General features: G+C 49.3%; 1 protein-coding gene across 4 annotated transcripts in view; it reads right to left on the bottom strand.

Annotated features, from left to right (window-relative positions):
* INSR (insulin receptor) overlaps positions 1-12,984 on the bottom strand; it is a 125,477-nt gene that overhangs the window by 95,446 nt on the left and 17,047 nt on the right. For all 4 annotated transcript variants that reach the window (XM_032883877.1, XM_032883878.1, XM_032883880.1 and 1 more), the window contains exon 2: positions 11,053-11,604. In XM_032883877.1, coding sequence (XP_032739768.1) covers positions 11,053-11,604 — 552 coding nt within the window. The remainder of the gene's footprint in view (positions 1-11,052; positions 11,605-12,984) is intronic.

Genomic DNA, 12,984 nt, shown 5'->3' with positions numbered 1-12,984 from the left:
GGCTGGCCGGAACCTTTTCAAGATCTCCTTCACCGAGTCAGGGAAAAAGAGAAATTTGTTCCCCCCCTGTGTAGCACTGGGTGTCAAGGGGGAATCAATGTCATTTTCTGACTTCTTTGGTTCAGAATTTGTAACTTTTAGGCCCTGGGTCCACCTTAGCTTTCTTCATTCCTCGTCCCAAGACCTCAAGGCCAATGTGCTACTGTGCCCTTCACTCTCTCATGTGCCCAACTCCTTTTTTCATCCTACAAGTGCCCACTGCTGTTATCTGCCATCCCCAACACAGGACACTTGTAAACTCCCAATGGCCATAAGTCCCCAAATCAAGTCAAGCAGTGCACCAGGCCTGTGGTTGTCTTTCAAAGGCATCCTTTCAACACCGTGAAGAAGGACGCCTGGGTGGCTCAAAACCTCTGCCTTCGGCTCAGGTCATGATCCCAGGGTTCTGGGATCGAGCCCTGCATCAGGCTCTCTACTCAGCGGGGAGCCTGCTTCCCTTCCTCTCTCTCTGCCTGCCTCTCTGCCTACTTGCGATCTCTGTCAAATAAATAAATAAAATCTTTTTAAAAATTAAAATAAAAAAAAAAAACCTGTGAAGAAAGTCTGTGAAGAACTGTGCCCTCCTCTGAAATACATGGGCATCTTTTTTTTTTTTTTTTTTTTTTTTTTTGACAGAGATCACAGGTAGGCAGAGAGGCAGGCAGAGAGAGAGAGGAAGGAAAGCAGGCTCCTTGCTGAACAGAGAGCCCGATGCGGGGCTCGATCCCAGGACCCTGCGATCATGACCTGAGCCGAAAGCAGAGGCTTTAACCCACTGAGCCACCCAGGGGCCCCGGGCATCTTTTTTTTGAGAGAGAGAGAAAAAAGTGTACAACACCACGGGGAAGGCGAGGGACAGAGGGAGAAAGAGAATTTTTTTTTAAAGATTTTATTTACTTATTTATTTGATAAAGAGAGAGAAAGAGAGAACAAGCAGGGGGAGTGGAAGGAGATGCAGACTCCCCACTGAGCAGGGAGCCCCACACAGGGCTCAATCCCAGGACCTTGGGATCATGACCTGAGCCAAAGGCAGACGTTTAACCGACTGAGACACCCAAGAACCCCGCGAATTTTTTTTAAGATTTATTTACTTGAGAGAAAAAGTGCACACAAGTGGTCGTGGGGGGAGGGCAGAGGGACAAACAGGCTCCCCACTGAGCAGGGAGCCCGACGGAGGGCTCGATCCCAGAGCCCTAGGATCATGACCTGAGTCAAAGGCAGACGCTTAACCAACTGAACCACCCAGGTGCCCCCCCCACCATGGGCATCTTTAAGACAATTCTCCAACTTTTCTTCTTCATCAAATTCATCCCCATTTGGAACATCTCTCCTTTCTTGGATTCATCTGTTGTTTTCCCTCTGGAATGTGTCTCAAGGTCTTGTCCACTGTCTTCTGCAGAACCACGAGCCCTAAGATAAACTCCTTGGGCTGTTGTTATTGTTTTCCTGCCCTTGTGAAAGTGCTTTGCAAATAACCTTCATACCTCACTCACTTATAAAAATAATTTTTTTAGCAGAAGTTGCCTTCATAAAGAACACAAAGTTTCGTTACAAAGTTCAGTCTGTGCCCTGTTCGTTATACACTAAAAACAGGGAGACCAATGAGTACCATCTTACCACATGACGGAATTTTCAGATTTTAAAAAAGAAAAAATAATCAGAGCCACAGCCTTGCCCAAAGGGAAGCAGCAGCCATTAGGCTACATTAGGCTATATATTCATTTTGTGTGGTTTTCCAAATCTGTGCCTTCCTCTCTGATAATCAATAATTTTTTAAAAAATAAGACCAAAGGAAGGAAGGAAAGAAGGAAAGGGAGGGAGGGAGGGAAAGGAAGAAATCTTGATTCAATCTACTAAACAGAATTACTAAATGACCCAGCAATCCCACTCCTAGATTTATCCCCGAAGAGAACCGAAAGTTAAGGGTGCAAACCAAAGACTGTGGACCAATGTCTATTGCAGCAAACAGATGGAAACGACTCAAATGTTCATCTACTGGTAAACAGATACACAAGACCGTATACAGATCCATCCGAGGGAAGATTACTCAGCAAGAAAGAGGAATGGGCGGGCTGTCCTGATATCTGCTATGACATGGGAGAACCACGAGACCATGTTGAGGGAAAGAAGTAAGACATAAAAAGCCAAGTATCACATGATTTCATTTATACCGCAACATCCAGAATAGGTCAACCCCCAGAGATGGAAAGCAGACTAGTGGGGGCCGGGGGCGCGCGGGTTGCGGGGGTGTTCCAGGGGTGGGGAGATAGAACTGACTGCTAATGTGCACAGCTCCCTTGTGCCATGATGGAAAGTATGTAGCGGTGATGGCTGCACAGCACTGTGAATGTACCAAATGTCATGAACAGTGACTCTTAGGTGTATCTTACCACAATAAAGAAGAGAAATCTTGAACACTTCGGATCAAAGCCTATCTTGCTTTTGCCTATCTCCTGCTGGGATAGCCGGCAGTTTCTCTGCAAAGGTGAGAAGCTTCAGCCTCCGCACCACTAACAAGATAGCCTGTGGCAGGAACCCCACTGGCCCAGGGACAAGGGTTGCAGGTGGTTGACCAGAAACACTGGTGCTGGGCATGGATGTCGGCAGTTGAAACCCTGTCCTTATCAGATCTTCTGAAGAGAACAGTTTCTCCCAGGCAAGCACTTGGAAACACTCTAGAAAAAGCCCCTCAAGGAATCTCCATCTCTAGACGGCAGCCTGGGGTAGTTGAAGACCTAAGACCCTCCCTGATGAGACAAATCAGAAGCAAAGAAACTTCTGACAAGGTCAATGGACCCTCTACCCAAAACCCTCCAGGCACTTGTCGATTACGGGCTTTTATCCACCAGATGCCCCCCAGGCCCTCTGATGGTGCTCCATCCCCTACCTCCCTGTCCTGTGGCTTGAGGCTGCGTTGGGAGATCCTGGGTCACTTCCCAAACCTAGAATTGGAGGAAATTAGCCCAACTGCTGCTACCCATATGGCCCCACCCATGACAGACAATAGGGCCCCAGAGGAAAGCAATGTTGTTGAGTTTTTTAAATCCGATTTAACATTCTTTATCCCTAAGCCTGAGCTAGCACGGGCACCCTCCAAGCCTGAGAGAGAGATGAAAAATGGGGAGCAGGAGAGGGGATACAATTTGGAAACTCTGCACTGGGAAAGGGAACAGTCTATCAGGGACAGGGGTGCGGGAGGAGGAGGGTGACCACGTGGTCGCTGGCTTCCAAGCCCAGCAGCACCTGAGGTCCCGGGGACCCCCCTGAGGCATTTCAGGTGTTCAGCCGCGAAGAACAGATTTTAATTCTGACAAAGGTCTGGTGACACGGTGGGAAGTAACTGGTCAATGAATTTCATCAAGGAGGAGGGAATAAAAGAAAAACTTGTCAGACCAGTTACCAAGTTACCAGACGGCCACCTTTCCGGAATTATGTATTTAACTCTACACCACCTTCCTCCAAAGGACTGGGCCAATTTACTTCTCTAGGCGAAAAAGCGGTTAACTGAGATCCCTTAAGCCCTCTCCAGGAAGCCAGGCACTCCTCCAAACATATCTGAATCTTTACCACTAAAGATTTGGACAGTACTGTCCCTGAGATGCCAGGGAACCGTGCGGCCAACTGGTCTACCTTCTTCCGCAGCAGCCAGGAGCCTATTGCAACACTTTCTGCCTACTGAGCTTATAACCTTATAGTGATGTCTTTGACCTTTTCTCCCAATTCAGCAAGAACTCTGGGGTCCCAGCAACATGCCTAGCTCGGCACAGCTGTTCACGCACTATCAGTGAAACGGGCCATCCGGAATACAGCCCCAAGGTAACCTTTATGACCTCTCCCTCACGCCACAGGAAAACATCTGGCAGCCAAAGCACATGAGATGGTCTAAGGCTCTGCACATCGTGAGGCAGCCTCCTTACTCCTGCCCACAAAAGGCATGGGCATCTACCTTTTTTGTCATTGCCATTCCACCCATCTGGAACTCCCTTCCTCCTTCCCCTCTAAGCGTCATTTGCCAGCTGGAACAACCATTCTCCTTCCACAAATGCCAATGGCAACTTGTCATCAACCTGGGGAGGACCGGGAACCCCTGCTCTTTGCTGCTACACAAAATCCAGTCATCTCCAAAACCAGAAGTTCATTTTAAAAAATTCCTATCATCTCCATGATGAGGAAATTACCATGACCCTGGATTGATTTTTTCCCCCCCCAGGCTGGTACTTTTAGTCCTCCCCTAGATTTTTTTAGAAGATTGCTGACAAAAACAAAAAGGAATACAGGTGACAAATTCAAATGGCCCATCATGCGACACAATCCGCCATCTTTTATGATTATTATTCAACACCTGTGCGCATGTGTTAGACTTCCCTGTTTTCTGCAGGGACCACAGTGACACAACCACAAAGGAATTTAATTTATCAATATTCTGCAGCGATACTATCTAGAGAACATTGTGATACCCAGGTGTTCTGGCTCCAGACATGTCTAGAACGACCGATCTGATGACTCACTTGGAGGGAAACGGGATGGGGAGGGGGGCACCTACCTGCCTTGTGACATCTGCCAGCTGAGCAGCCTTGAACGGTTAAATCACTACTGCCTTTTGACTCCCCAACCAAACAAGAGCTCCTGATGTAAGGTAAGGAAGGATGGCATGCCATACCTCACAGTCCCCTCCCCTCGGTGCCAGCAAGGGGCAGGAGGGCTGCATTGGCCGGGTGCTAGGATGCTCCCAATTTCCAACGAAAACAGCCTCGACCCTCCAACATACCCCCTCATCTTTATAAGGTGCAGAGCCAAGATTTTTTTTGTAAAGAGCTATACGTTCCTGGCACTAACCGTAGGCACAGGCATTATGTAAATGAACATATGAGCATGCCTGGCCGTGTTCCAATGAAACTTTATTTTGGGACACTGAAATGTTAATTTCATAGCATTTTCACCTCTCATAAAATATTATCCTTTAGATTTACACACACACACCCAACTCTTTAAAATATAAAAAGCATACTTGGCTCATGGGCCGCAGAAAATTCACTGATGGTCCGCAGGTCAGTTTGCTGACCTCTGGTGAAGGGCACCAGACAAGCCTGATCACCAAGCCATTTCCCAGCAAGGTCTCCAAGAGCAGGCTTCTGAATTACTCCTCTAGCCTCAGCATCCCCTTCTGTAAAACGGGAATTGCTTCCTCTCCTATGCTGGCTGCGGTGAGGATTCCATGAGGCAGCGCTTGTCAAATGCTTAGCACTTAGTAGGTGCTCAATTAACACGGCTAGGACCAAGTGGTCAAAGATGCCATTGCTTAGCCACATGACAAATGTTGGGGACACAACAAGAAAATGCCACAGTCCCGGTCTTCAATAAATCCTAGCCTGATGAGGCAGCTGCTATAAAGGGGGGATGAAAAGAGCCATAAGAAAAGGCAGCCAGAATGTTGGCAGGTGAACATTCCAGGGAATTTCCCCCTCCCCTCCGCTTCTCTGTCTTCTGGACTTCCCCAGCTCTGCACCTGGAGGGCAGGAAAGCCCAATGCTTACCAGCTCAGATTCTGAGCTCGAACACCTGGGTTCCCAGCTAGAATCCCATCTCTACTGTTCACCAGCCGTGTGATCTGAGGCAAGAGGCTAACCCCCGGGTGGGGGGGGCTCCATGGTCTCGTCCGTGAGAAGGAACTGTGGGGGGACTCAACGCTGCATCATCAGTCAACCGCTTACAACCGTGCAATGGCTACCAAGAAGATTCTAATCATTAACACGTCACAGGCAGAATTAAATACTTAATATTTAATCTAAAGAGAGCACCCCAACATTCAGAAAACCTGAAACCAAGATGGAAGAAAGTCCAAACCCGGGGAGGAGAGACTTGCCTCCTTCCACCTCCTGCTCCTACGCTCTCGCCGATGTCGTTTATGGTGTGGCGGCCAGTTTCCTGGCACCCTGCATACCCCAGCCTCACCCACCCCTCTGACTGGCAGCGAGCAGCTGGGGTGGCCTCCCAGAGGGGGGAGAAAAAAATGCCAGTAGGTTTGGCTACAGCAGCTGGTCAAGCAAGCTCTGTGGCTTCTGATGCCCCTAATGCCCAGAGCTGAGGTCCCCGGAGCATCTCGAGGCCCCCGCTGAGCAGAGTGGTCTTCCCTCTGGTGCTGTGGGTCTGAGAGCCCCCCACCCACCGAGCAGCGGGTCGGGGGGTGGGCTCTCCTCTGCCTGCCCAAGCCCAAAATCAGAACCAGAGCCAAACTTTGGCAGGCATTTGCCTAGCACCAGGTCTGCTCAGAAGGGAAGTGGAACCCTGGTGCTCCCAGGAAGCTTCCAGAACACTCACAGAGTTCCAGGCGTGGGAATAAAAGCCCTCCCCACCACCTCACCTCCTCCTGAACTGCGACACTGACAAGCAGGTCTCATCACTGTCCCCATCCTTTGGATAGGAGACAGAGGTTTATCCGCTCATGACCAATGAACAGCAAAACAGGCCTCCAAGCAGTTCTTGTAAGCACTTGGGAAAGGGTCAGCAAGGCCGATTTTCAGGGTCTCGTGACACAGTGGCTTGGGGGAGGGGCGATATTCTCGGACACTGAAGGCAAGTTTGGGGCTTTGATCCGTGCTCCCACCCACAGGGCCCTCTCCTAGAACTCTCCTGGCAGGACGGTGTCATCACATAGTCAAGGTCAGTATTTGCCACCAGAAGGTCCTCTTCGAGGAGGCAGGGACTGGTTCCCACCCTGCGGCCCCAGGCACCCCAAAGCCTGGCACATAGTAGGGTCTCAATCAAGGTGATTTGTGACCCAGCCTGCACAGACTCTCCACTCTGCCCATCCAAGGCCCCCTACATTCAGCCTCTCCCGGTATCTGCACCCCAAATCCATGGGCAGGGTGACAGAGAGGAAGCACCTCCAGCCACACACCACATTTTTTTCCCTTTTAATTACCTTGACCTTCCTTTGCATTCTCCGCTTAAAGTATCATTGTTTTGAGAACAGGTAGAAGAGGGCACCCTGCAGAGAAAGCATGACCTGGGTCCAGAGAACAGTCCAACACTTTCATCCTAAACATTGCCCCAAAAGCTTCCAGAGCCTGATAATCATGTAAGAAAAACACAATGGCTCTGGCCACTCCAGGAAGTAGTTGGGAAGGTTCTACAGAACCAAACAAGTTGATGGATAGTTTTTCATAGGCTGGTGTCTGTCACCTAAGATGGGGGGGGGGGGGGGGCATTCCCTCTACAAAGGTTCATCTGGGTCTGTTTTTGCGTTCAAGTCTCATAGGACATTAAATAAGCCTTCAAAAGCCGGGGAAACAAGGTAACATAAGCATTTGAAAAGCCAGAGGGGCACCTGGGTGGCTCGGTCGGTTAAGGGTCTACCTTCAGCTCAGTTCACGGTCCCAGGGACCCTGCTCCCTGTTCAGCAAGAAGCCTGCTTCTCCCTCTCCCTCTGCCTGATGCTCCCCCTGCTTGTGTTCCCTCTCTCGCTGTGTCTCTGTCAAATAAATAAATAAAATCTAAAAAAATAAAATAAAATAGAAAGCCAGAGATGTCCACTCACATCCGCAGCACCTTATTCCCGGGAGCTGAAATGTGGAAGGAACCCAAGAGCCCATCCACAGACGATGATAAATGAATGTGGTCCAGCCACACAATGGAACACCAGTCAGCGTGAAAAAGGGGGTGTGTACACACACACACACACACACAGACACACACAGACGAACCTTGAAGACCTCGCACTCAGGGAAACAAGCCAGTGACAGAAATCCAAACACCATAGGACTTTACTTCCATGAGGTCCCCAGAGGAGTCCAGTGCACACAGGCAGGAGGTAGACGGTGGGAGCCAGGGACGTGACGGGGGGGGCAGGGAGTCCGTGCTTCATGGGGACAGAGTCTCCATTTGGGGAGATGGAAAGTTCTGGAGACGGAAGGTGGGGGTGGCTGCAGGACAGCATGAGTGTGTTTCATGCCACCAAAGTGTGCATTTAAAACTATTTAAGATGTCGGGGCACCTGGCTGGCTGAGATGGGAGAGCGTGCGTGTCACTCTTGATCTCAGGGTCTTGAGTTGGAGCCGCACGCTGGGCATCGAGCTTACTTTAAATAATAATAATAAAAAAACATTGACTCTTAGAAAAAAGAAAGAAAAAAACCCTGAAGCTGGTTAAGTTTTATATTACATGTATTTTCCCACAATTTAAAAAAAAAAAAAAACTGAGGGGAAAAGAAAATGCCAGAGTGGGGTGGTACTCAGCAGACGGGGCACTGGTTCAAAGAACCGTCATTTCACCAGCTGTTAGTGGGACAGGACAATGCTTCACCTAGGGGACCTCAGCGCTGATCACACACCAGGAGCAGGTGACGTCCAAGCCCGATGCCAGGAACCAGGACCTCAGCAGGTGTCAGTCACAGCAACATGTGCAGAGCCACACCTTCCCCCACGACAAAGCCAGTCTGTTCTCAAAGGCAAAAGACTGTGTTGGGGGTGGGGTGGGGGGACAAACACAAAACACACACACACATTCCCCCCCCTCAAAAAAAAATGCTCCCACCAGGGACATTTCTGGAGATAATACTGTTCTGGATATTTTGAGTAAAATGTGTACAGAAATAAATCCACAGAGGAATGTCTTAAATTATATCTCAAGACACAAGAGCCCGGAGTATTTCAAACAAGCACCTAAATTTGGAGACCTCGGCACGGGAATAATAAAAGCGTGTTCCCGGTTGCCCTGATGCTCCAACTACGAGTGGCTCAACCGTTTCTAAACAGAGGGACAACCCTCCCCCCCCACAAAAAAAAAAAAAAAAAAAAAACACATATGCTTTTTTTGTGTCTCAGACTTGGCACAAACCCCAGTTGTCTTTTATTAGCTGTGTGTCCTTAGGTAAGTTAAGTAAGTTCTCTGGTCTCCAACATGAAACTAACAGTGCCCTCCTCGTAGCCGTGTGTGCCGTCCTAACATAGATCCTACACATCTTCTTCTCCCCTCCCCATCATAAATGCCAACCATCACCAAACCCACTGCTCCCAGTTCATTCCCCCTTACCTGCCACCCACCCAGCACCTCAGAAACTTCTGTGTTCTCCAAAATTCCTAACCCATAAGTAGTGTTCTACTTCTGTGGACTCTTTGCCCCCACTTTGTGATTCAGCTCCCATGTGTCCCTGACCTACCAGCGTCCCCAAGATTGCTCCACAATATAATAATCATTGTACCCTCTCCTATCCTCAAACAAGGAGGTTCTCTTTCCCTTCAGGGCCCCTCCCCAGGGCTCCAGTGGCTTCTCATGGACAATCCTGTGGCTTCTAATCAGGACTCACCTTGTGCGGCTTCCTGATACTTCTGAGCCCAGGTGAGAAGACCCTCCTTTCTCCCTTCCCTTGTATCTTTTGTGATACAACCCTTAGGCCCTCCCCCCACTGCCACACACACACACACACACACACACACACACACACTCACTTTTACCCACCTCGATCTCATGCTCACTAATTCTTCCCAGGGAAATTCCTGATGTCTGAAGGAGTCAAAACAATAAAAAAGTAACGGGGGTGTGTTTGGAACATTCCTTCCTGGTTATAAAAACATTATAAAACTATAGTGATTAGAACAGTAGCAGGCCTGGTACAGGAACATCCTGATGGATATCCAGAAACAGACCCCAAATCAAAGACAAAGGAGTAAATTTCTGCAATCGACAGCAGTGAGACCCCAACAAGTTATTGGGTGGGGGGGGGGGGACCATCCCTTTGAATCATGCATACAGATTCCAAATGTCCCGGATGGATTTTTTTTTAATGTTAATTAAAATTTAAAAAGGGAATTTGGGGGGAAAGAACATTTTATGGATGGAAAAGAACTTTCTAGGGGCAAATAATACATTATATATTAATTTTTAAAAAAGAAAATAACTTTCTAAACATAAAGGAACATGAGAGGCGCACAAAGATCCCACTCCGGACTCCATAAACATCTGAAGCTTCTCTGGCAATGGCGACCCAGAGTGTTTTCACCACTGAACAAGAACGTCTGAAAACACATTTGGCAAAAGGGTCAACAGCCTCCAATACCAAGCTGCACACAGACTGGTATTTTGAAAACTACTGAAGTCCTAAGAGATAAATGGACAAAGGATGTGAACAGGAAGAGAAAAACCCAAATGATAAACAAACATGCTCTAAAAGGCTCAACCCCGATAGCAATCAAAGACATCCACAGACAAACAGTAACACCACCTCGGCTCCTCCCTGCAGTAAATTATGAAAGATGTTTCAAACAACACTCAAAGCCGGCCAAGGTGTTCCCTCTCAGCCAGTGCTAGGAGGAGCGCCCATCCGTACAACGTTTCCGGAAAGTCATTTGGCAACTGGTAGCAAGAGCCTTTGGCCCAGAAATTTCAGTTCTGGAAAAGCCAAGGCCCGAAGAAACAAATGCTCCATAAAGTACTGATCCCAAAATGTCCATCCTTCTCTTCAGAATAACTGGAAATCATCTAAATGCCCAAAGACAGGGAAAGGTAATAAATAAAGACACAACAGAATCACAAGAAGAAAGTACCCCCCATTAATTGTGGACTAAGGGCTGCTGTCGTGCTTCCTTCCTTGACCCATTTCCTTTCCCAAATGTCTACTCTGAGCAATCTTACGTCTATTATCACATAAGAGATAAACTTTTTTTTGCCCCACAACAAAGTCGCACTCTCCGCCTCTAGCCCCCTCAAGCAAGAGGAACATTCGACTGTCTAGCGCAGGAGCTGGCAAAACCTGGCCCACAACTTGGCATGTCAATAAAGTTTTATTGAGACACAGCCATGCCCACGTGTTTCTGTATGGCCCATGGCTGCTTTCCTGCTACAATGGCCCCGCTGAGGGGTTGTGAGGAGACCACACAGCCTGCAAAGTCAAAAGTATTTACTACCAGAGCCTCTGCAGAAACAGTGTGCCACACCCGGATCTAGGGAATGCCTCCAGCTTCTTGCCAACAAATGAGGTGTGAGAAGCAGCTGAGAGCCCCGCGTACCCCAGCATACCTTTCTGGCAGTGGCTGTGTGTCCAACACCGCTCGACAAACTGCCCGTTGATGACAGTGGCAGGGCAGCTGGTCTTGCCCTTCGCTGTGCCTGGACAAATGTCCCCACACTCCTCGTTGTCGTCTTTGTTCAGCACAATGTAATTATCCTCCACAGAATCCAGGATGCGCGACCAGTCGATGGTGGCCAGGTAGCACAGCTCGTTATTTTTCTCGATGCGGACGGAGCCCCGGGTAATGTTCATCAAGCTATAGAGGCCGAGTTCCTTCAGGTGAACCATCTCGAAGATGACCAGTGCGTAGTTGAAGAAGAGGCGCGAGCCCCGGATGACCGTGAGGTTGGGGAACAGGTCCTTCAGGCTCTCCAGCCCATAGACCCGGAAGAGCAGCAAGTAATCAGTGATCATGATGAGTTTGGGGAAACTGAGGTCTCGGAAATCCTCGGGCCTCGTTTTGAACATCAACAGTATCTGCAAATGTCCTTCAATGACCGAGCAGTTGGCCAGCTCGTGCAACCTCGTGAGGTTGTTCCGGATATCCATGCCGGGACACACTAGAAGTGAAAACAAGCCAAAAGCAAGACAGGTGAGCGAACACGCCATGGGTAGGTTCTAAGAATTAGCGTAGGGCCAGCTTCACAGGTGTGCAACCTGAGTCATGGGACGGACTCAGGAGGGCCCTCCCCTTGGCTCGATGCTCCTCCATCCATCTTGAAATCCTGGATCATTTTTGGGCAAGGGGCCCCACATCTTCACTCTGCACTGGGTTCCTGCTAATTCTACAGGGACCCCTGACGATGTTTTCTCTCTAGTGTCTGTGCCAAAGTCGTCACCTTCTGGAAACTCCTTTGGCAGTCCCTGTGAACCACTACATCAAATATGACGCAGTAGAGACGCGAGAACTGCACGGGATTGAGTAAGGTGGCAGGTGCGGAAGGGAAAGGGGAGCCGTCCCCGGTGAGTCAACATCAGAGATCTTCAGGAGACGGTTTTAGGAGGATAAAGGTGCCCGCATCCAAATGCGGCGAGGAGAGCTGAACTGGTTTTGTCGATTCTCCTACCTCAAGGACTCTCCTTTCCAACCTGCCTTCCTCGTTCCCTGTTAACTGATCTCCCCTGCCCAAACACCCTGCATGGCCATCTCCCGAAGGTGGTCCTTCCTGGGCTCCGGAACCCTCCCTGGCTCCCCAGGACCCTGGCTCTTCTCCCTCCCAGCCCTCGGGGCTCCCCGCTCGCTCACTCCCCTGTGCCATGCTGAAGAGGCTGCCCACCACTCCCACACCTCCAGGGCTCCGTGCGACATGACCTATGAGAAGCAGGGCATGGAGTAACATAGGCGCACAAGCAGGGCCCCGCACATAGTAGGTGCTCATTTAATACCAGCTATCTCGCTGTTAGCTATTTCTCCCAAACATACCACGATCCTCTCGGGGCTCTGTGCCTTCACTTCCCTAGCTCAGATGGTGTGGGTAGAAACTACTCCCGTCGGCCACTGGAGCTCAAAAGCAGCCCGAGTACAATATGTGAATAAGTGGATGTGGCTGTGTTCCAATAAAACTTTATTTACAAGAACAGGTGGAGGCCTGGAGTTTCGTTCCTGGGGCTATAGCTTGGTGACCCTTGCCCTAGCCCTGTGCTGTCCAACAGACCTTGCAGCATTGATACCAATGCATCTATGTCCCCAGGGGCCGACTGGGGAGGCCACCAGCCATCTGTGGCTCTCAGGCAGTTCAAATGTGGCAAATAAGGCTGAGGAACTGAATCCTGAATTTAATTTTACTTTAGTTCATTGAACTGGAAATAAACCCATGTAGCTAGTGGCTACTGTACTGGACAGGGTAGCCCAAGCTCTGTTGGCTCTCAAAGCCCCTTTATACCTCAGTGGCCTGTTTGTAAATCCAGCCCATCATCCTTCAAGATCCAGTTCAAATGCC

Source organism: Lontra canadensis, unplaced genomic scaffold (genome assembly GCF_010015895.1).
Source record: "Lontra canadensis isolate GAN:19392208 unplaced genomic scaffold, GSC_riverotter_1.0 scaffold88, whole genome shotgun sequence".
In the NCBI taxonomy this organism is placed as follows: Eukaryota; Metazoa; Chordata; class Mammalia; order Carnivora; family Mustelidae; genus Lontra; species Lontra canadensis.
Note: the sequence above shows the minus strand (reverse complement) of the source record. Positions and strands in the feature narration are given on the sequence as shown.